The sequence below is a fragment of the Gordionus sp. m RMFG-2023 genome, chromosome 3, assembly GCF_954871325.1.
Source record: "Gordionus sp. m RMFG-2023 chromosome 3, tfGorSpeb1-WG-v2, whole genome shotgun sequence".
Lineage (NCBI taxonomy): Eukaryota > Metazoa > Nematomorpha > Gordioida > Chordodea > Parachordodidae > Gordionus > Gordionus sp. m RMFG-2023.
The window spans coordinates 43477530-43503105 of record NC_088777.1 but is presented as its reverse complement, the minus strand read 5'-3'; the positions used below and the strand labels follow the sequence as shown (position 1 = coordinate 43503105).

The following is a 25576-nucleotide window of genomic DNA, read 5'->3' as shown; positions in this document are numbered from 1 at the left end:
ACTTATAATATATAACCAAAAATAGGGCAGGTTTCATTACAATATTAAATATACAAATAATTGCGCCAATGAACAAAAACTTGAAGCGAAAAAAGGTTGAATATGCCAAGAATTATAGTATAAATAAAATTATCATTTTGATTCATGGATATAACACATACTAGTGTGGGTCAAAATTTAGAGATGCAATTTTAGCTCTAATAACGAACTGGAGCCTTTTAGTATTGTCTCGATCGATGCCTGGCAGTGTTTAAATACCTCATTTTCCCAAACATTTTTAATTTATCAGGAGAAATTCTTTATTTAACTTGCGTACCACTTTGCGAATACTCTAAAATCTCAATACAAACTTAAACCCATTGCTAAAAACAACTTAGGACCATTCGGTAAAGGTTTAATCTTTATATTTCTTTGCGAAATAGTATCGTTTCTCCTTTTGCTTAAATGTCAATAGATTTTTTCTTGTCTATCATTAAACTAGAAAGTACAGTATACGATATAAAAATTAAAATCACTTTATAAAATTTATAACCCATCATTCTGTTGAGATAGAGATAGATAAAGTCCTTTTTGTCCTATAACAAGATTTGATCTGCGATATTTTCTAATAAAATTGGTCGCAAACTGCGTTTATCTCTTGTCACATTTTGACATTTTTTGAAAATGCGAGTAGATTTGTTGGGATCAATTAATTTATTGACTCTGGTTGTTTCTCTGATCAATGGAGTTTTTCGGATATGGCTGAATTATTTATTCCATCTGCATGTAAATCAAGAATTTACTTATGAATAATTGATTCAATTGGAACTTCATGGGGCATTTGAAATTAAAATTCAAAAATAATTGTTCTAAAGTTTGACTATGTTTTGACAGATGTTCAAGAGCAGATTTAATTATGACCATTTAAAGCAATGACTAAAGTAAGAAATTTAAAAAAACGGAAAATACCATAACATCAAAATTAGTTATGCAAAATAAATTTTTAAAATCATTATCTTGAAACTAACTAAATTACCATAATAAAATTATTTTGGTCAAAATATAACTGCATACAAAATTTTTTGCGCAAAGATTGGTAAAAGAGGCAAAATGTATAACCGGCGTTATTTTTTGTTTTTTGTAATATATCACTTAATAGATCTAAGGAAATTATATTTCCAAAAATTATATTATTTATTTTAAAATGTTTATAACAATCTTAAAAGTGAATATTACATAATATTATTAGTGAACAATATTATTGTGTGAAGCAAACTATAATTAACGAAAGAAAAACGAATATTTATGAATAAGGCATTATAAATATTACATTTATAATTATGTAATAATTTATTGAAATTTTTATAGTGTTTATCAGAATGTTCCGCATTTATTTACTTTTTAAAAATTAGAGGGAAGTTTAGATCTGCAATCGGAAAAAATATAATTATTAATTTGTTTTTAAATGTAGAGAAATGGACATTAAAAAATTAAAAATTTGTGCAATGGACAATACCTAAGAGTAAAAATATAGGAAATCTTGCATTCAAAAAAAATTGAAGATCCAATATCAAAAATATATAAACCACCTGCCTAGCTATAATCCCATATGGATTCTGATATTACCTCTTGAGGTTTTTTACAAAGAAGCAATATCCATAGAGACCCTTAGGGGAAATCGTTCCGGTCTGCCAACATTAGACTTTTAAGAACCACTTAATTCTTATTCTCATGCATTTAAAAAGTAAATTGTAATTTAAAATTATAAATATTCCATATACTTAATTCAATTATTTATATTTCATTATAATATATTGCATTATAAATATATTAAAAACACGTTTACATTATACACGTCTGTGAATAAAATTCGAGAAAAAAATACATGGTGAACGGCGTTGCATTTTAGACGAATTTTCAAAGTAAACGCATTCTTCTTTTTGAAAGTGTTCATTTTTTAAGTTCTTCAGCTGTATCTTAGGTCGGCTTATGGCCGTTTAAGTATCGGCTAAACAGCCAAAAAGTAGTGAAGAAATTAAGATTAAGTAAGAAGAAATTAAGATTTTATGCATCTTAGTTTTCTAAATAATGATTGTACATATCATTTTAAATTATATTTATATGAGCAAATTTTCAAATATATTGGTATATTAACATTGTGTCAGTTTACCAGCTTTTTAAAAAAAATTAAAAATTTGTATCTTATAAAAAAAAATTAATCTAATAAATATATCATATTTGCAATTTAAAAATTTGGTTAAATATAATTTAATGTTTTTTTTGAATTAGAAAATATTGAGCTCATTTTTAAAATCAAAAAGTTATATCATATTTTTAATGAATTTTAAAAATCTTGCAAAGATCAAGATTATCCCTGAAATACAAATAAATATTCCAGCTAAGTAAAATGCGATGTCATAATTCCCGTAGTAATCAATTAAAGCGCCGCCGACTGGAGCGCCAATTAACGCGCCTATCCCTTGAGAAGTTAGAATAAGGCCGAATGCCGCAATAAATGACTTTGAATCAGTGATGTCAAGTGTGATGATTGACGTGAGCGTATAATTTGAACTTATGAAAAATCCCAAAGTAATCAAATACAGATACGTTACATACAGACTATTAATGAATGGGACGAAGCTTGTCGCAATACCACAAAAAATAATAGAACAGCTATAAAGGTATATATTACCTTTTGAACCGTGTATATTTGTAACGTAATGTGACAAAATTCCATAAAAGATGTGCCCAATCGTATTCGAAACGCCCATCACTGAAATAAGTAATCCCGTATCCTTAGCTATTTTGAGATTGACAGTACGGTCGATTGTGAATAAGCACGGCGTATCTCCGCTCGCGTAAAGTAATAAGTTCGATATAAAAAAAATTAAAAAGTTCAAATTTTTGAAGTATTTTAAGCGAGTCCTAAAAAACTTGATTATTTTTCCATCGAAAGTTGTTTCACCGGATGTAATCGTGTTTCGATTTGATTGAGAATAGTAGTTATCATGATCACTTTTAGATTGAGCGAAATTCACCGCGGAAATAGCTATTAAGGGAAGCGATTTATAGAAGTCTTGATTCGCGTCATTCAAATTACTATCTGATAAATGAGACAAAGATTTTGATTTATTCGTCGACGATTGAAGGTTAATCATAGGACTTTCAATTTCTTTATCATTCGTATCAGAGTTATCTCGATTCGAATTCGTGATGTGAGCGGGTGTTGGTTCTGTGTACAGGAGATTTGTATCGAAAATGGTATCATATAAAATGATTAGGCAACCGCACACTAATGTCTGTAAAAAAATTGCTGAGAGTATTAAAAGCGAACCCTGCCAAGCAAACTGCTTAATGAGATATTGGACGAAGGGACCGAAAATCAATGCTCCTATGCCCGAGCCGCAGGAAAATATGCCAGTTGCCAATTCTTTCTTATTCGTGAAATAAAATAAAATGATCGTGTAAGACGACACATAGATAATGGCTACTCCCAATCCCGACAGACAACCCATAAACAACATTAGTACCCATATTTGATTTGTAAAAGAGCTAACAAAGAATCCTAAAAATGCCAAAAAGCCACCGATCATATTCGCCTTCCCGCATCCAAAATAATTTAGTACGAGACCGGCTAACGGTCCGGACAATAATGTCATCGAATAATGTATCGATATTATCCATGATATCTTACTCTTTGAATCAGGAAAATTATCACCAAACGTAACAAAAAATAGACTGAGGGAATGACCTATGCCGTCGACGATAAAAAAATTGATGAAACATGCCAATAAAATGATCCATATATGTCTAATTTTATTATTATTGATAGGTTTAACGTAGGAATCAGAAGTTAACTTAAAATGTGATTTGATTGGATCTAATTTTGTATATGAGATTGACTTGTGTTTTGGCGCATCTAATTCAATTTTCGATGTTTTGGCATCTGTCATGAAAGGTTTTTACGAACGCGAGTATTTATTTCATCAATTAATAATCCTACAATATAAAATAATAATTAAGATTTGCAATTTATTTAACCATTTATTCGTGATGTATTTGGAAGATATATGATAAAAATAATTTTTTACTTAAATATGAATTATTTATTATTCATAAGCATTAATTATTTTTAAAAAAATAATTAAGAAGGTATACTATAATATTTAAAACAACCACAGGCAATTTAACTCAAATTATATTAAGTTTTCTTACTTACATAATTAAACAATATGACTATCTATAAAATATAGCCAAACAGGGATAAATATATTTTCTCAATTTATTTCGATTTCATTAAATATATTTATTACATTTATTCATTTTTGGCTAAACATTCGTTTTAGAATTAAAACACATTTAATAATACAAACAGAGAGCAGCTTGGTACATATATAGTAGAGGGAGTATATAGTATAATATATATATATATAATTAGTATATTTAAAAAAATATTGTATTAATTTATAATAATATCACAAATTATTAAAATAAAAAATAAATATTTTTTAAAAAAAATATTCTTATCAAAGATTAATAATTCCGGGTATTTTTTTTTAAAGTGCTAGTAAAGAATTAGTTTTGTAGTCCTTTTTAAGAGGAAAAATAGGAATAGGTTCGAGTTTGTTGTTTATCATTCGTTTACGCTTATTTTTTTTCCATTTTGCGAAAAGCGGTTCGATCAACATTATCAAGCCCGAAAAAAGGATCAACGTTCCTGCTAGGTAAAATGTGGAATCGTAAGAATTCGTAATATCGCGGATCCAACCTCCAATCGGTGTCCCAGTGAGACTACCTATTCCCTGAGCCGTTAATATCAATCCGTAACTCGACGTAAATTCTTCGAGTCCCATGAGATCGACGAGTATTATGGATGTGAGGCTGTAGTTCGCGCTAATCAAAAACCCGTAAAGAGCCGCAAAAGCGCATAAACCAACGTAATCCGTAAAAAAGGTGAAAGCAAAACAACTGAGTCCGCACCCGGCGGTCGCGGCAGTGTAAAGATAAATGGTATTTAAGTTAGGTTTATCGGCTAGGTAACCGAAAAAAATTTGACCCACTGTGCTAACCAAGCCCATTATCGATAAAATAAAGCCCGCGCTAACGGGGTCTATGCCGTAGGATATAGCTTTATCCACGATGTAAAGATGGGGAATGTCGTCAACGAGGCATAACAAAAAATTGGATAGGAAAAATAATAAATAGGTGATATCCTTGAGCATCGTTAAATCACACATGGATTTGATAGTATCGATTAATTCGTTGAGAACTTGTTTAATTGTTGTATCGTCGCTGTCTCTTTTTAGCGTGCTGGTATAGACGTCGGGACAGCTAGAGGCGCGAATCGTGTATTTTGGAGTATTCAGCATGCAACCTCGACTAGTGATGTTTGATCGATTGAGCCTTAAAAATCTATATCGTTCGGCTTTACGCATTTTATCAACGTGCTCGAGCCAGATATCGTGCTTAGGCCTAGGTGTCAATGAAAGGCTCTGATTTCCTTTGAGTATTACTTGGCGATTGTGGGTAGGGTCGGCAATCAGTGTTTGATGATAAATATCGGGGTTGACCATGGGTAATAATTGAATCAGATTATCAACATTATAATCCTTATGGAGTGTTTCGTAAGTTTCGTTGACTAGAATGGGGTTCTTGGTTAAATAAGTTGGTATATCGAGGACGGAATGGGCCTTGTATCTATCGACATCATCGTCTAGTTCGTGATGGTCCTCGTGGTTAGAGGATGTGGTCTGAGAATCGTCGTTTTTTGTGTTGGCATTCAAGTGGTCGAAAGACTCGTTCAAGTTCATAATGTCTCCCGTCAAGAGTGCCACCATGGTACCGGGATTGTTCTTCGACATTTCTTGAAAATCTTGAAGCTTTTCTTGGTATTTTCGGTGACGGCGAGCTTGAGCCAAATTACGGGGCCATTCCACTGGCCTCATCATGGCGCCAAACACGACAATGTTGAGAAATAAACCCGAGAATAGGAGAGTGGTGCCACGCCAGCCGTACTTCTGTAATAGGATTTCGGTGCACGCTCCTAAGGCGCATGCCCCGATACCGGATCCCGAGGTAGAAAGGCCCGTGGCGAAGGCCCGTTTAGAGTCAAAGTAGAAGGCCACAACGACAATTGAGGCTACGTTGACGAGCGACAACCCCAAGCCTGTTACAAGTCCCATCGTTACGTATAGGGCCTCTATGCGTCTTACAAATACACTGGCCCCGAATCCCACAAATGATATAAGGCCCCCAACTATCGTCATCTTGCGGCATCCGTAAGTGTCCACCAAAATACTGGCTATGGGTCCGGCCAGAAGAGGCACGGCATAGTAAATAGACACTACGAAAGCCGTTTTTCCCCTGCTGTCCTGGAAGTAGTCCAAGAAGGACACGTATATCACACCAAACGCGAACCCAACCCCGTCATTTACGAAGTGTATCATGAATGAGGCCAGCACAATGATCCATCCATAACCCCCGTTCGGAGCTGGAGGAATCGTCGACTCGGATGAAGAGGAGGTTTTATCAGAATCATCATCTTTAACCTTTTTGTCCTCGTTTTCTGTCTTTTTGGATAATCCCTTCCGTATTTTAGCGGGACTGATAGGTGAATACAAATGTTGTCCAACATTACAAAACCCATTTAATTTCTCGGTATCTGACATTCACTTTAACTTTATTCATCCATAATATAATTGTTTGGTGGATATTTTAATTGATTTTGAGTATTTTCATAAAGTTTGGATATTGTCGAATTTTTGTGAGATCTTTTTAAAATAAAAGTGCACCAGTAATATACTACTTAATCAGAAGCGCAAGTTTTCTATCAGTTTCATTGACCATAAATATTCTAAAATAAATTAATTATTTTAAAACATAATATTAGCTTTTATCTACCACATGTATATTATACCATACAAATTAGTTAGAATGTTTGATAATTTCTATTTATTTTATTTTTTAAAAATAACTCTTATGAATGATAATAATTTGAGTTTTTACAAAAAAAAAAGGATAAAATAATTGGCTATAATAACATGAAATCTACTCACATTAATATGCTTGTAAAAAAATGCCTAAGATATTTTTGACGTTTGTTGAACATGTCTCTTAAATCAAAAATAAAAATGTAAATGTGTAACTCTATTTCTGTAAATTTATATATTTTTGACCCTTAATACTCTATTTATAGTGTATGCGATATACTCAAGCGATGCGAAATTGCCGCGAAGCCAATAATTTAGGTATATAATTTATAAATACGGAACGAAATAAATCGCGTCGGCTGCTTACGTATATTTTAAAAAATATTACTGCTGTGGCGAATCAGCTGCGATCTCCCTAGCGATTAATTTCGCATCAACAGAGGTTAAAATTTTAAACCAAGCCCAGATTTTGAAAAAATAAATAAATATAAGCTCGGTTTAGGAAAATTATTTTTAGGTCGAACCTTGGTTTGTAATTTATTTTATTTTTAGCCCCGGCTCGGATTTTTTAAATCACATTATGGGGTTCCCTGTACGATTCTTACACGATTGGATGTTCAAAAAAACTGGCTTAATTATGATATTCGGTCCTATTATTGTTAAAAAGTCCGATTTTGTCGATTTTTCAAAACGGCCCGATTAAGATTTTAGCTAAAATAATATAATGTAAGAATCAAGATTTGACAAATAGATGTCCAAGCATTTCTACCAGCTATGAGCAAAATCTTTAGGTTTACATAAAATTATTTTAGTTATAATCTTAATCAGGCCGTTTTTTTAAATCGATCCGAATCGGGCTTTTTAACAACATTACTAGGCCTACCAAAGCTGATTTACTTTTCATAAACAATAATGTCTATAATTTCGCTCTCAACTCAAGGAATGTTTAACTAAAGCAAATTTTTTAGGATATATTTAATATTAAACAAACAAGTATCTGAAGTAAAGACGGCTCGATTCGCATTTTTGAAAACGGCTGACACAATATTTTATTTGCTAATATATGTTTTACATAAGCAAAATCTTCAGGCTTGCGTAATATTTTCAAGGATAAAATATTGAGTTGGCCGTTTTTAAAAATCGGCTCAAGGAGACGTTTAACATGGCATTGACTACGGTCTACTTTAATGTATGCACACTTTTAATAAATATATCGCCAGTGTCAGTCTGGGTTAATATCAATGTCAATTGGGACATCTGCGTTTTGCAATTGCATCGGTATACATTATTGCGAGAAAAGTAAATATCAGCTTTTGGATGGATTGCATGGTTAAAAAAAATAATATTATCGTTAATCAGAAGGAAAGAAAGATACGTTTGAAACGAAAAAAAATATATACAAGATTTGAGCAGGCCAATTAATTTTTTTTTGGAAAAATCAAATTAAAAAAACGCTATTTTGGCAAAAAAAAAAATAATATAACTAGAGGCAAAATATCATAAATTCTTTATAATTAATTGCATCTCATCAAAAAAAACTCCGTTAACTCGGAAATCTGCAGGGTGAGTTACAGAAGATGATCCACTATAAATAGAAGCGTAAGTTTATGTTTTGGATTTGTCCAAAGTTGAGTTATATTTTCAAACAAACAAAAAAAACAGAGGCTAAGAGATGATAGAATATTGCCAAAAACTAAATTTAGTTGACTAAAAAAGGAGAAATTACCCAGCTAAAAAGCATCAAAAAATTCCCACATTTATTTTTATTTTTGAAAAAAAACTTATTTGTTTTTTTTTGCTTTTTATGGTTTTATTTCTATATAATATATTTTAAAAAATTGGCAAAAAATATTTTTTAGTCTTTTCAGAGATGGTTCATATTTTGGTTCCTAGCCTTTTTATAATAATTTAATACATTAGGTTTAAATATATAAAAAAAATAATAACTGAAAAGTTGAGCAGTGTTGTAAAATCGATATAACGTTCAAAATAAAGGAATATTAATTATGCTCTAAAAAGAACCAGGGATTTTTTTTGTTATTACTGGTGGAAAGATGTTTAAATAACATGTGTTTAAGGTTAAGTAATAGATTATACTTATAATTTTTTTTTTTTTAAATAGGGCTTCGAATAGGAAATTCATATAAATCACGTGACTGTAGCGTCTTAAAAAAACAATTATACAATTTATTTGGTATAATAAAACTGATTCATTTATTAATCCTGAATACTTGAAATTCCACTTTACTCGTGTTGTTAAACGGCTCGATTTTTAAAAACGGCTAATCAATATTTTAACCAAAAAATATTATGCAAGCCTCGAGATTTCGTTAATAGATGTCCAAACCTTTCTGCCATCTATGAGCAAAATCCCCAGGCTTTCGTATTTTATTTTAGCTAAAATCATAGGTTAGCTATTTTAAAAAATTATTGTTTAGTAAATTTAGAATATTTAATTAAATTTGAAAAAATTGAAAAAAAAAATCTTCAAAAATGAGAATCAGTGACCACTCTCTTACAAAAAAATACAAATGATTATTTCTTGGAAACTTGTAAGTTCTCCACTTCCATTTTTATGGAATGATCATTTTTAATATTTTAATTTATTTTTTAAATTAATCTTATAATGTATTAAAAATTAAATGATTAATTATTAATATTTATTATCGATTTTTTCCACCCTTATTTCGAATAAAATTTCCGCTTAATAATAAAATTTCCGCGAACTTGAAAATAAAATTTTCTTTTTATAATTAAAAAAATGAGCACTTTCTCGTTGCTATATAAATCATCAGGTGTCATCCCAACCTTTCTTTTTAGACTTCAAAATAGTTGTGCCTGAATAGAATAAGATTTTAGAATAAAAAACTTTCTTTTTTCCCTTTCCTTTCTTTATAAAAAAAAAGTATTATCCTAAATGTTTTTCTGAATAGAGCAAAAATTAAAACATGCTAGACAAAGCATCAACGATTTTAGACTAATAATGCATAGCGTTAAACGTTATTGATTTTTTTTAAATATTAGATAGCGTTGTAATTTCATCGTTATATATATATATATATATAAATTTGATATTTTAGAATACCGTCTGTGGCCTAGTCGATTCAGTACGTGAATCACAATTCGATAGTTATGGATTCGAATCTAGCAAGGGTCATACTTTTTTTTCTAGAGCCAACTTGGTTGTTCAGTCCTTAAGAAGGATAATATATAAATGTATCGGACTCGGCCAGGTGATTCCGTTAATATATATAAAAAAATAGATATGTCTTATTGCATTTTAATAAATTTTGATCGTTTTGTAGCAAGTAATCTAACGACCCTTTTTATTTTAAATCAATCGACTAATTTCTTAATGAACGAATGTATGTTTTATTTTGGATAAATAAGTTACAAGTTGCAATCGTGATCTTTTTTTTTTAAATTATCAGTGATAATAGTTAAGCTGACTGCTTCACATCATATAAAATGTAGTTAAAGAAGAAGAAAAAAATCGTATTGGACAAGAGGAACTGCGTTTAAAATAAATTCGTTTCAGGCTATGTCAGATTTGAGTTTTCTTTAACTTTTTGTTAGGTAAATCTATTTTTAAGCAAATGTCTTACCCCTCATTGTAAGGCGATTTCGCGGCGAATTATAAAAATATGCTATGTTTTTGTATTTTCTGCGAATTCGCGCTAACTGTGAATGTAGGGTTTAGTTGTTTGTTAGCTCCATTAAAAATAGATTAGACCTGATGAAAGTAAGAGTTAAAAATAAATAGCCTTGGACTGGTGTTATTACAAGACTCGATTTGAGACGGTTTTTAAAAACGGTTAATTCAATATTAAACAAAAAAAATATTGCTTACGCCTCGAGATTTCTCTAATAGATGTCCAAATCATTGTGCCATCTATAAGCAGCAAAATCTTTAGGCTTGCGTAATACTTTTCTATGGATAAAATAGTGAGCTATCCGTTTTTAAAATAGGGCTCAAATAGAGCCGTTTAACCGCACTATTTTGGACATAGGGTTAGAAGAGGAAAAATTGACACAATCTACTCGATTTATGCTTTGTTAAACAAAGAACAATATTTTGAAGGTATATTAAACATAAATTTTTGCTAAAAACAACACCCAAATTTTAAAATGTAATAAGAAACATTTTTTTAATATTAAAAGGCGCAATCAGGTGGTAACTTTCTATATTCTATACATCATACCCTTAACACAGAACCACCTATTTGGCTTCAGAAAGGTCCTGGATTCGAATCCAGATATATGCGATTGGTGATATAGATCATCACCGAATAGGCCACTCGTTCCACTTCAAAATGATAAATTTTTTAGTATATAATGATGGATAAACGACATGCTTATATATTTTACGAAAAATACATATTAACAAAACCGGTCTGAAGGGGAGAATCGCTACTTTTAGATTAACTTCTTTTTTTAAAAAAAATAATTCGTTTCATTTTGATAAAAATCATTGTTTATTTCAAAGTTGCTATTTACAGACTAGTCACGAGATTTGGTATCTTATGAATTTAAACTTAAAAAAATAAATAAATTTATAAGCGATAAATATTTGTTAAATTAATTTGCTATTTATATTTAATCTAAGGGAAAATTAAAGAGTGAATTAAATTTATTGTCCCAAAATATAATTAAGATATACAGTTCGGTTCGCCCCGGGTCTCCGGAATAAGCTGTGCAATCTTAGTAATTTAAATCGTATTCATTCGAGAAGAAGTTCATTACCGTATTCTCCTTATTCAGAATAAAAAATTAAATTAAATATCAATCTTAATTATTTTTTGGCCCTAAAATATGGTTTCCTTCCTATCAAGCTTTATTAAATTGTTTGTCTTAAAGTACAGTAAAAAAAACCTCCCAACAAAATTAAATTATCAAAATTTACACAAATATACCTGGATTTTTCTCAAGGAGGGGAGGGGCTTTGGATTTTTTTCACCCAATAACTTGTATTTTTAAGACTGTAAAAAAACCTCCCAACAAAATTAAATTATCAAAATTTACACAAATGTACCTGGATTTTTCTCAAGGAGGGGGAGGGGCTTTGGATTTTTTTCTCCCAATAACTTGTATTTTTAAGACTAGCCCACCTTATGTATCTGTAAGTCTCTAACCGAGTTACATTTTTTAAAAAATAATTTCGATAACTTTCTCTTTCTTTATGCCCTTTTTTTCTGAAAAATTTCAATTATGTTAAACTATTTTTAAAAGCAATTAAACCATATTTCAAAAAATTAACTATACAAGTTTTTTAATATATATTTTTTAAGTAGAGAGGGGATTTAGTTCTTATTTTCTTAGATTTTATGAAGCTTTACAAATAGTGTTGTTAAGCGGCTTGTTTTGAGCCGATTTTTAAAAACGGCTAACTCATTATTTTATCCGGAAAAATCCAAGCCTTAAAATTTTGTTTATAAATGGCACAAAAGTTTTAGCATCTATTAACGAAATCTAAAGGCTTCAACAATATTTTTTTCTGGCTAAAATATTGAGTTGGCCTTTTTTATAAATTGGTTCAAAACGAGATTTACAAATTCTCAATTGGGGGATGAAAACCCCCTTTATTAGTTAAACTAAACCAATGTCTTTTTTAAATTTTTAATATTTATGCTGTGACCTGGTTCGACTTAATTTTTATACTTAATACTATTTAACTTATGCTAAACAGCTTTGAACTAGGGCACCCTATTTCTGGTTTGTTTCAAGTAGTTGGTGTCTTATTTTTCGTATTTTTATTTATTTTTTTTAGCTTAGTCGAAGTTAGATAGCCAACTATTTAGTAATAAGTAGAACAAGGTCCCGGCTTTAGGGGTTATTAGGTGAATCAATATTTATTATCAATAATCAAAAATGAATTCATAAATTATTATATATGCTGCGATTAGATTCGCATAATTGTTTTTTTAGCTTATTTATTTTACTAAACGAAAACTAGAGATAATATAATCGAAATGTGGAGTAAAACAAGATATGAGAGCTATTCATGAAAGCGAATCATGAAGAATTAAGCAAAGCATACTCGATGGAAAATATTTATTAAAAAAACGCATTTACAATACCTATAAGTGCGTATCCAGGATTTTCCGAGGTAAAAAAGGAGGGCAGGGAGAGAAAGACAGATTTGGGGTGACTTTCTTCTCGTTAATTTATTAGGGGACTTTTAGCGACTTTTTAGACCTTTGATCGATTTTCAAAACAAAATTTAATTTACCAACGACGCCGAAACATCGCCAGTCCAGCCCTAGATTATCCGCAAGAATTACATTTCGTTAAATTAAAAGTTTTAAAAGAAAAAGATTTGATAGAATTTGCCTAAGGGGTAGAAATCACCTGTCTTGTCCCATTAAGATTTTGAAGTAGAAAAAAAATTACGGACTGAAACAAATTTTAGTCCAACTCGCGCAAAAAAAACAAATTTGTACATCCCAACCCACCAGTTGTCAAGGTTTTATATTTTCAGTCCCGGTCAGGATTTTTTTTAAAAAATATCATATTTATCTTAATTGATATAGATAATAATAACGATTTAAAAATATTTGGTTTTAAAATATAGGGCCCGGCCCGAATATCTTTTTAAAGAATATTTTTTTAGGCCCGGCCCGGGTATATTTAAAAAAATTAAAATACAGGTCTCTGATTTATATAATACCGTTTTAAACAAGAATCTTATCTTCATCAATCATTCAAAAAAATTTTTTAAATTATCTTGAAAATGTAATTCTATAAAAACATAATTTTTTTTAATAATGCATATCTAGCCTAGGTGTGATAAAAAAATGGAATGGATGGGCAAAATAGATCTATATATAATGTATTAATGTGTCAAACTAGATCCAATTTTTTTTAAAAAATAAATTATGATAATTATTTTTTAAACAAAATATTTAGGCCTATCACATATCCTTAAGGTGAATTGCGCGAAATTTTATATCAACTGTAATAATATAACAATTCGTAAATATTATATATAAAAATTTTCAAAACATATCTTTGATTCTTTTGTTTTGGGTATGTAGTCAAAATGATTTCATGAACAAATATTTTTTTAAATTTTATATATATAGTAATATTTTTTTTCGTTACTTTTTTATTTTTATATAAATAAACATTTTGAAAAAAAATTGTAGGGTATATGTATTTAAATAATTGATTTTTTTTAGAAAAGTTTCATAAAAGTTTCATACTATATAACCAAAGCTTTAAACACTTGGGGATTTATGAATAAATTTTTATACCTCTTTTTTATCTGATATTTTTAGTCATAAAGACGGACTAGCCATATACTCTTGTTGGCAACAAGTCACATGGGGCCCCTTTAAAATACCGATTTTGGGGAAGAACTTTTTCATTTTTGAGTTCTGACTCCCCCTTTTTTTATATGGCTTTAAAGTGATCATTGAACCGTGATTAGCCATGAAAAACTATTTATATTAGGTCTGCGTAGCCCATTTTTTTAATAACTTTTACTTATTTCTTTTAAATTATTATTTATAGTTGTATTATATTGTATACATTTTTGGAACTGGTGAGGGTAAGAGGGTGTTGTAGGGTAATTTATTTTTTTTTTAAGCTTAAAGTGATATTTACCAAAACAAAATTTTTAAAGAGGAGAAATTGCCTCCAAGTCCCTTAACCTCACTATGCCTTAGTATATGTTTTGCTATAATAGAGAATCTACGGCGTATTCGGAATCTCTCAATTTTATCATATACTTAGCAGAGTTGTTAAAGTAGCGCGCTACTTAGCGCGCTATCTTTTTTGGTAGCTATAGCTAATAGCCGCTACTTTTTTAAAATTATTTAATTTTTTAGCGCGCTACTTTTTTTAAAAGTAGCTAAGTAGCGCGCTACTTCGCTACTTTTAAAAATATAATGAATGTAAGTATTAACATGAAAATTTAAATATAATATCATAATTAATTATAATTTTTATAATTTATTATTTAATTTTGAAATTTAAATATGTTTTCAATTTTTAATTTATATTTTCAATCTGTGTTAATAATCTAAAATGGCATCGTCCATGGATATCCAAATCCTTGAAAGTGATTCAGATATGGAAGATTCAATGGAAGAAAATGTACTTAATAGCTCTAATAACGTTTTTCCATTCCCTAAATTTGAAAAAATTTTTTAAATAAATATTAAAACAAAATCTGGATTCAAATTCTTGTGCTTAAAAAAAATATATCATCAAATCAATCGAGTAGCTATAACCTGAAGAAACACCTAAAGGTAAATTGTTATTTTTAAATTATAATATTATTTATTTTATTAGACTGTTCACGCCAATTGCTATAAGGAAATAGAGAAACATATAAAAAATTTTGGTATAGGAGAATCTTCATTCAAAAAGACAAATACTATCCAAACCAAATTAACTGATAATAAACATGCCAATATTTCACAAAAATTGGCTGATAAAGTTATTGTTGATTTTATTATTGACACAGTTCAGCCAGTGTCTTTGGTTGATAATCCATCATTTACTCTGATGATTAAAACTTTATCCCCTGGCACAACAGTTTTATGTCGCCAGACACTTATGAATAAAATAGCCGACAACTTCAAAGTGATGAAAGATGCTCTAATAGTAGAGTTATCAGATATATCTTATGTATGTACCACGGCAGATAGTTGGACACATAACAGAAGGTAAAAACTTATTTATATTTATAAATTGATCTGATTAAATATTTGAGCTTATTTGGGAATCACAGGCCATTGGTTAGACCCTAGGACTTTAAAAAGAAGATCTGTAGCCTTAGCCCTTAAAAGGATTATAGGATGCCAGACATATGACGTACTTGCAAATAAAATTATTGACATCCACAAGTCTTTTAGGTTTCATAATAAAGTTTGCAAGATGGTTACTGATATGGGTCTAACTACCTGAAGGCATTTAGGTTATATCACAAATTTATTTTAAGTTATGATTTTTATCAGAATGGAATGGTTATTATTTAATCTATAAAATATTTAGTATTTTAATATTTCACATTATTTACAGAATTTTTATTAACTAAATACACACATATTTTAGTAATATTATGATTATCATAATTTATATCAAATTATAAATAAAATTAGTGAAATTAACTAATAAAATATAAAACAGAGGTGGATTATTTCATTAATTTTTATTGTAAAGTATCTAACATTTAATAAGATATGGTTATTGACAAAGTTGGGCAGGTCCTCCAGAAAAAGAATCTAGATACAGATACAGATTCTTTTAAATGAATCTTAGACACGATACTAGTATCTTTTTCAAATAATCAAAAAGATACAAGATAAAAGATTCTTGTATCTTTTACTAAATTAGAGTAACTTAAATACAAGATACTTTTAAATTATCATTACCAATTAAATTAGAATAGTTTATAAAATACAGTTTTCATTATTTATTTGTGAAGAACATAGCATACATACACATATAAGAATGAATATTTGCAATAATTAATAAAATATTTATTGATGAATTAATCATAATAACCAGGGATTAATAATATTAATTTTTGCCCTTTAATAGCTTAAACAGGGAAGGGAGAGTAGTATATTTAATTGAAGTTAAAAATGTGCAAATAAGAAAAAAAATTAAATCAAATGATTTATTAGAATTTGCAGGTTATTTTCTGTGTTGTTTTAAATATAGCTTATATTAGGAGTATATGGATAAAAACATCAACGCGATAGGCTAATGGCTAAGCTGAATAATCTTACTCCAACAAACATAGATTGCCGAGTATCTACCACGAAGATATCCTCAAATAATTTTTTTGAAATTAAAGATCATTTAATAGAAAATCCAATTGATATTTTTTTCAAACAAAAAATATTGAAATGAATATTTTTGATAATTTTTCATATATTAAAAATTTATATATAAAATTTAATACCCTCTTGCCCTCAAGTGCTAGTGTCGAGAGATTATTTAGTAAAGCAAAGCTTATACTTTCTGATCGTCGTTCTAGACTTGGGGATGATAATATTGAAATGATATTATTATTAAAATGCAACAAATTAAAATAAATATTTATTTATATTGCTTATTTTTTTATAATCTAAACTAACTATATTTTTATATTTATAAATGTTGATTTTTATATATTATTTATTATACATTTACATTATAAGCAAAAAAAAATAAAAAAAATTTGTTTCATTTGTTTCTAAATTTTTTTTTATAAAAAGTAAGCGCGCTACTTTTTTTCACAAATAGCGAAAGCGGTAGCGCGCTACTTTTTTTGATAAATAGCTATTACGGTAGCGCGCTACTTTTAAAAATAGCGTTTAACAACTCTGATACTTAGACCGTTTTTTTAAAATTAAAACTCTGATTTGACCTGGAAATGTTCCCGCTTTTTGTTTGAAAAAATCTGGCAACCCTGGTTATAATTATCTTGTATAAAATAAAATCTCATTATTTCAAATTTTAACAATAAAATAAAATTGAAGGTCAAGTGTCAGTAAGAACAGCTCTTTTTCAAGATGCGAGGACGCTATATGTATATAAGATGACAAGAAGACGTTTCAGTATCGGTTATTAACTTCCGGTCCAAATGTTAGGCCTTCTCTAATTAATTAAATAATAGATAATTACTCCGATGGAAAATAAAGATAAAAGCAGTTGTTTATCAATATTTTGAAAAAGAGTACGATCGTATATGAAACGGTAAAAATAAATCCAAAATCATACTAATTATTATAACTAATAAGCCCCGCCCTATAGGGAATACTTGAAAATATAAGGTAAATGTTATAGGAAAAAAATAATATACTATTCAAAAATAATAAAATTTAAACAATCAAAACGCATAAAATTATTTCGTTCATATATGAGACGGTATAAATAAATCTAAAAATCATACTAATTATTATAACTAAGCCCTGCCTTGTAGGGAATACTTGAAAATATAAGGTAAATGTTATAGAAAAAAAATTGCCAATATAGTAATCAAAAAGAATAAAATTTAAAAAATCAAAACGCATAATAAATGAGTTGAATATCTTCAAATTAATTTTTTGACAAAATTTAAAAACTTGCATATCTTCTAAATAGAGTCATTGTTATTTTTATTATTAATTCTAATTATCTCTAAAAAAAAATTATCATATAATAAGATTAAACTATAGAGGGACTTATTTATATTTGTTAGTGAGTGAATGAATGAATGTATAAGAGGGTTAGAAGGTTATACTTAATACTTTTACGCTAAACTGATTATAAAATTAATGCATTAGTCTGTGTCCTGGTTTGACTTATTAATGATATATCTTTTGAACTAGGACACTCTATTTTGGGTTGTTTTAAGTGTTTGGTGTCATTTTTATTTTTCGTATTTTTTTCCCCGTTTTTTATTTATTTTTTTTATCTTATTGGCTTATTTTTTTTATCTTATTGGCTTATTTTTTTACATTTTATGCTGCTTAGTCGAAGCTAAACAGTCGACTGCTTAGTAATAAGTCGAATCAGGACACGGCCTCATAACTTATAAGCATAATAACTATTTTGTTATATTTTATAAAATATAAATTCCCAAGTAATTTTTAAAAATTGATTAGTTGAAAAAGGTTATCGGAACGTTTTATGATAGGTCAGATACGTGTGCCTAGCCGATGACTGCCAAACTTGCACGCCGTTAGAGGTGACTATATGCATATGTCAGCCTGCGTCAAGGATAATTTTTAAATAATGTTTGCAAAAAAAAATATCTTCCATTTAAAATTAAGATTCGGACAGGTTCGTTTTCCTTATTTTATCAACAAAAAACCTGCATATAAAAAAAATAGACGTTAGCCCATTTTAATATAAGATGTCCTTTTTCAAAAGAGCGACTTCTCGACTTTAATATTGAAAAATGTTAGCGTTTTTTTTTAAAAAAAAGGTAACAAATAGAGAGACTTATAATAATTTGTTAAATTCGATTTTTCTAATAAGATTTTTTTAAAAGAAATTAAATATATTTTATTTCATGAAAAACTTACATAAAATTTTGTAAAATATATTTATCAAAATTTCAGCAAGATATATTGTTGATTTATATGTAGAAGTTTAAGATAGATGATTCAGTTTATATTAATCCCAACTATATATCTACTTCCCCCCCCCCCAAAACTATGAAAACATTCTTAATGAACGGGGAAAAAAGGGATAGAGTATATTTTCCTAATGCTTCTCGACTAGCATAAAAGTACTAGTGCCCATAATGGGATATTTTTTTACAATTGTGATTCCGTTTATATAAATTTCTATCTAAAAAATAAATAATTAAAGTTCTAATTCAAAAATTAAATTATCTTTAATTTATAGAAGAAAAAAAATTATATTATGTCCTAATAAAATATAATCCTGACCGACTTGACTCACAAATAGATCTATTTAGCTTTTAAAATCTATCTGAATGGGACAACCATTTTTTAGTAGCTATCAATGTCTCTAATTAGTGTTGTTAAAATGCTCGTTTTGAGTCGATTTTTAAAAACAGATAACTAAATATTTTAGCAAGAATAATATTGCCTAAGCCTTGAGATTTCACTAATTGATGTCTAGACCTTTGTGCCATCTATGAGCAAAATCTTCAGGGTTGCGCAATATTATTCTAGATAAAATAGTGAGTTAGCCGTTTTAAAAATCGGCTCAACTCGAACCGTTTAACATATAATATTCTTTTTAAAAAAATATATACATTTTGAAATAAAAATAAGATAATTTAATAAATATTATAAGTCATTTTATATTTTTAAAAAAATGTCAGTCAGCTTTCAGAGTGCAACTGCCTTATATAGAGTGGTGTTGTGCAGATTAAATGAAAAACATTTCCATAAATAAAATTTAACTTGTAAAAAATGCTAAGAATATAAAATAGGTTATTTTAACACACGTTAAAATAATTTTATTTGCAAAAAAATTTTAAAAAAATATTGAAATGTTTTTCATGAAAATCCATACAACACTATAACTATATAAAAAAAATCGGCGAAAAGTTCTAAAATATTTTAACAAAAAAAAACTAACGTGTAAAAAAATTTCTTAAAACTTTATTCAGCACTGCTGTGTAGTGTTTAATGGATTATTATGTTTTATATAATATTTATAAAATAGATTAAATGTTATAGCTGTTGATACACTTTAACAACCATATTTATATATTTTAAAAGCTTTAAAAAAAATATTTATTCTAGCTTCGTATTATAAGTTATTTATAATTCCAATCCAATAATTATAATAAGTTTAAGTGCGTTGCGTAGAATATAAATCATGTTTAATTTTTTTTTTTTTTTAAATAAGTTATACCAAAGCAACAAAAACCTAATCCTAAAAATTAACACTTTAAAAATTTATTGAATAATCATAATGAAAATAAAGATTTGATTTGTAAAAAGTTACATGGAAAAAATATGTTTATCTTCTTACTGTATGAAAAATAAAATGATTTTAAAAAAATAGCATATTTTAAAAAACGATATTAATATTATTTCTAAGGTTAATAAGGATTAGGGCTGCCTTATTGTGGACGCATAGATGTTCCAATTTTCAAAGAAAAATCGTGGTTTTATATATTGCATCATTTAATCATTGCTAAAAATTTAAGATAATCCATTCCTTTTTTTATATTTGCAGGCAATAAAAGGCAGTCATCTGACCAGTTTTTGTATGTTTGCTCAGGGCTAAAGAATCGTTTTTTTATGGAGGTCCGAGATGGTCCAAATTGTTTTCTCGAGAGCACTGGCCAGAAAAACATTTTTTAAAGTTAGGCCTAGTCCGCTTAATTCTAATAAAAAAAACATAAACAATATATCAAATGGGAGTGGCAGGGCATATCCAGGGGCATGTCCGACCATTTTAATTAAAGTTTCAAGATAAACCAGGTCCGTGAAGTTGGCCCCACAATTATTAATTTTCAATGGTTTATCAGTTGGTATGATTTGTACCATATTTGTACCTTTTGTACCGTTTTCAGTTTGATTTGTATCATCACCGTTTTTGAGATATTCAAAGAACAAAATGGGGGGCCAACTTCACGACAGCCCCCCAACTTTTGAGCTTAAAAATAAAAAGTGCATAGATCGATAGAGAATGATTTGTACCGTTTTCAGTTCGATATGTACCATCACCGTTTCCCAGCTATTGACCGTTAAAGATATGGCGCCAAAAATAAAAAACACTAAAAATTTATTTTTTTAAAAATATTTTTTTAACGTACAACGGTAGAGAATTTTTTTTCTTCCTAATGATGCCTCAAAATAAGCTTTATCTTCATTATTTATTTCGGAAATTAAATTTTAAACCTTATATTATAGCGTGAAGTTAGCCCCCCCCCCCGATATTCAAAATATGAGATTTTTCAAATTTTTAAAACGGGATTGATTTGTACCGTTTCAAACTAGATTTGTACTATTACCGTTTTCCAGCTATTGACCGTTAAAGATATGGCGCCAAAAATAAAAAACATTCAAAAAAATTTTTTTTAATTTTTTAAAGTACAACGTTCTTAATGATGCCTCAAAATAAGCTTTATCTTCATTATTTATTTCGGAAATCAAATTTTAAACCATATATTATAGCGTGAAGTTAGCCCCCCCCCCCTCGATATTCAAAATTTGAGATTTTTTAAATTTTTAAAACGGGATTGATTTGTACCCCGTTACAAACTCGATTTGTACTATAAATAATAAATCGAAAGTCAAAGGCATTTCATTTATAAATGATAATATTTTATATAGATGTATAAAAGAACTTTAAAAATAAAATCAATTATCTGAATATATTATATACATTTATAAAAAACATATTTTTAGCAGTTATATTGGTAAAAATGTAACTAGTTACAGTTACTTTAGAATTTTTAAAATATAACTAGTTACAGTTATTTATTAAACTAGTTACCTTAATAACACTAAAAAACTATAGGAGAGATCGGGAATATAATGCCCCCGGGGTTATAGTGGTGGCTTTATTTTCTAGATTACATGAATCTAAGGGATATTTTTTTTACTTAAACTATATAATTATATAATGCTTATACGGCCTAAATTTTTATTTTTATCGGACAGTTGAAATTTTTTTATAATGCATTATATGATTCGTACCTGCAAAAGTAACGTTTTAATCCTTTACAAATTATGAAAGATAAAAATTAATATAATTTTTTGCCACCCCTAAATCATCATATATATGGGAAAAAAATCCATAATGTAAAATTCTATAAATTTGATTTTATTAAAAATTATTTTTCGAAAAACCTTATTTATTTACATTCTCCCTTTACCTTCCCTCTTTTGTTCCAAAAAAAATTATTTTTTAACAATAGTAATTTATTTTTATTAAAACTAAACATAATTTTTTTAATCACCCCATTGTCTTTTATTAAAAATTATTTTTAAAAATATTATTTATTTTTAAAAATATTATTTATTTTTCCTTCTAACTTTTTTTTAATAAAATTTTTTTACAATAGGTTTAGCCTCCCAAATTAAAAATATGTTTGATTACTTATAATGGCACAAATAAAATTATTTTTTATTTTTTTATTGTTATATATAAAGCCGACTAATCAAGCCGCTCAATTTAAAATGGCGACTCCAATTTGAGGTCAGAGTCGTAAAAACTCGACTATTCAACAACACTAAATCTGTATCCATTAAATATATTATAAATGTTTTATTTTACCATAAAATTCAATTTTAATTTTTCTAAAAAAATATCCCCGATACCTCAAGTCGAATAAATTATTTATATTTCAGTGTCGTGTGCCACCTTTTTTTGGATGGTGCTTTTTATACAATCACGAAACTCAAAATGGAAGAAAAAAATTCTCATAAACCAACGTTAATACCTCAATATAAGTAATAAAATTTATAATAATTATAATATATTTTATGATTATTTAATTAAATTTTTTCATATATATAATTTAAAGAACAAAATATTAGAAAACCTATATATACTACCAGTTATGAGAGAGGACCAAGTATCTGGAGGTCAGCCTACGCCAAGCTGTTGCTCTATATGTAAAGGGAGCCATTATGTTTCAAGATGTGAAGATCTGCCTCATATGCTCCCTGGAAGCTAACAATGTGATAAAAGCAAAAATGGAACCATTCTAGGGTCGTACTAAAGAAGATATGCTATATTATGCAAATTAAAAATTAATCTTTTTATTATATATACTACTGAAAAAGTCATCCAGCTAGTACATAATGTAATGACGCTAGCTTCTATATGACAGGATCTCATTGGATGCAAACAGCCCTAAGATTGCCCCACATTAGTAATTAAACCTGTTTAGTTATAATGGTAGGCTAGATTCCTACATGGGCTGTTTAAAGATAACCCGACCCAAGCCTCAGGCTATTGAAGATTTTTTTTTCATGGGATTGGATTGGGCTTAAGAGGGAGCCCAATTTGAGGCTCAAAATTGAATATTAGAAATATCCTCAATAATCATTTAGTTTCATTTATATCAATTATTCTTATTGTGATTCTATTGATATTGATATGCCTTTTTAATATATTATTATATACAAATTAAGTAAAATGTTATACTCAGTTTTGCATTGGGGTTTATTTTATTTAAGGTGGCAATGAGTGAATAAGTACAATTTTTAATTTTTTCTTAGATATTATAACATTTGAACTTAAATTACAAAAAAAATGTAGTCAAGCTCAGGTTGGGCTAGATCAAAAAATTTGTGCTCAGGCTAGTGCCCTTGAACTAGGGAACCGATACCCCTTTTTGGAAGCCAATCCGATGTTCCAGATATTAAATTAATATCGGCCAATAACCGATCCGATATCATATCTAATTTTGTATTCTGTAAAAATACCGGTTTTAATTTTTAATATACTTTTTATTAGTACAACATCTATAATTTTTCTATACCATAACATATGTCATTTAAATATATTATAATGATCAGTTATAGTTTATATTCAATTCAATTGCTATTATTTATATAATAAGTAATAACATTAATCTATTTACATAATTAGTAATAAACAAATATATTATGAAATTTGAAATTAATATTTAAAATTAATGTATCGAAGATTTCTTTTTAAAAATACCAAAATTTCCAATTTATCAGAGATCGGTCTACAGTGATGGGGACTGTTAATATCACTATAATCACTAAAAACAGATTCTGAAGAGATTAATGAACACTTTTTTAAACAGAATGCGAAAAAAATAACTATATTGCAGAATGTTTATTAACTAATTATTACTATTAAAAAAATTAAACATAAAAATATATTTCGATTTTATTTATAAAAATAAATGGTTTTTTAGATATAACTTTTTTTAAATTTTGTTAAAAGCGCCATTTTATATCGGATCGGAAAAATATCGGTACATCCCTACTGAACACAAAAAAATTTTAATTTTGGGGTTGGGTTGGGCTTGGGCCACAAAAAAATCACTTTATAAAGCTCTAATTAAGGCTCCAAATTGTACCTAATTTTTCAGGTCCAACCCAATCTGAGAAAATTTTTATTTTTGTAACCTCATAGATCCAAATCTGATCCAATCCAAAATTTTATTTAAGAAAATAGCAAGTCCAATTTGATCTTAACTTTTTATGGTAATATTTAAACATTGATCTAAATTTTTTATGGTAATATTTAAACAAAATCATAAAAATCATAAATGGTGAAATAATAAGCTAATTTTTGTTTAGTTTAATATTCATAAAAATGTTAGGAAAATAAAATAATTCAAATATTTTTGTTAAGGTTCAAATCTAGTCAAATCCAAGATAAATCAAATCCAAACAATCTGAGTTTAGTTGAATTGTATTCAGATCTTAATTTTTATTACCACAGATACAATAAAATAACTAAAATTATTTGATACAATACAATATTATACATAATTATTTCTTGATTTTTAGAAAATGGTTAATAAAAATATCATTTATAAGTAAAATAAATTGTTATTAGTACTATAAAATTCTATCTTAAAATTATATTTGCCAAAGTTTTAAATACTTTTTCCCAAAATAGGTATATAGTATTTAGTGAAAAATTGCTTGCAAAATTAATAAATATACATTTATTTATAAATTTAAAGCAATTACCTCCTTTAGATTTAACATTGGAAATTCTTTTAAAATCCATTTAAAATTTAATTTTAACAATCAATTTGTTAAAAGTGTAAAAAATATTAATATAGGTTAAAAAAATAAGCATACTTTTATCAACCTGAATATTTCAAATAAAAATTGTATTTTGGCTTATTATATCATTTTAAAAATTTTATATAAAAAATATGTTTATTCTAAACCTGTCGCGATAATAGATACTAGTCATCTGTCATCTTTAGATGACTTTTGACATGACGCAATGATAAATATAATAAAATACAGTTAAAGCATGATATAAATTTTAATGAGAATGTTGCAGCACTAGCAGGACCTAAGTAGATTAGAGTCAGGCCACCCTTAAAAAATCTCGTTCCAAAAAAAATTTCCCCTCAATGCAAAAAAAAAGATAATATTTATTTTTGCATACACGTGGATATAAATTATTTATGAGTGAAATTAAATTGTATGTATAGTGATCAGCTACCAAACAAGGGGATACACAGACAAGAATAATAATCCACATTATTTGGTTTTGGAGATGGAGGAAAATTCGAGAATGATGGC

The 25576-nt window shown here is 28.1% G+C and overlaps 2 protein-coding genes across 3 annotated transcripts; both read right to left on the bottom strand.

The window, feature by feature from the left end:
* Positions 1–1314: 1314 nt before the first annotated feature.
* Positions 1315–25208, bottom strand: LOC135926384 (monocarboxylate transporter 5-like). 2 transcript variants are annotated; one of them, XM_065462244.1, is made up of 2 exons: positions 25121–25208; positions 1315–3978 (listed from the first exon to the last, which is right to left on the bottom strand). In XM_065462244.1, the coding sequence occupies exon 2, from the start codon at positions 3930–3932 to the stop codon at positions 2301–2303; it is 1632 nt and encodes a 543-aa protein (XP_065318316.1). In that variant the 5' UTR covers positions 3933–3978; positions 25121–25208; the 3' UTR covers positions 1315–2300. The 2 variants fall into 2 exon arrangements, with proteins under 2 accessions (XP_065318316.1, XP_065318315.1); XM_065462243.1 differs by lacking the exon at positions 25121–25208 and adding an exon at positions 4021–4059.
* LOC135926383 (monocarboxylate transporter 9-like) lies at positions 4332–25113 on the bottom strand. The gene is made up of 2 exons (XM_065462242.1): positions 25007–25113; positions 4332–6832 (listed from the first exon to the last, which is right to left on the bottom strand). The coding sequence occupies exon 2, from the start codon at positions 6645–6647 to the stop codon at positions 4536–4538; it is 2112 nt and encodes a 703-aa protein (XP_065318314.1). The 5' UTR covers positions 6648–6832; positions 25007–25113; the 3' UTR covers positions 4332–4535.
* Positions 25209–25576: the final 368 nt, after the last annotated feature.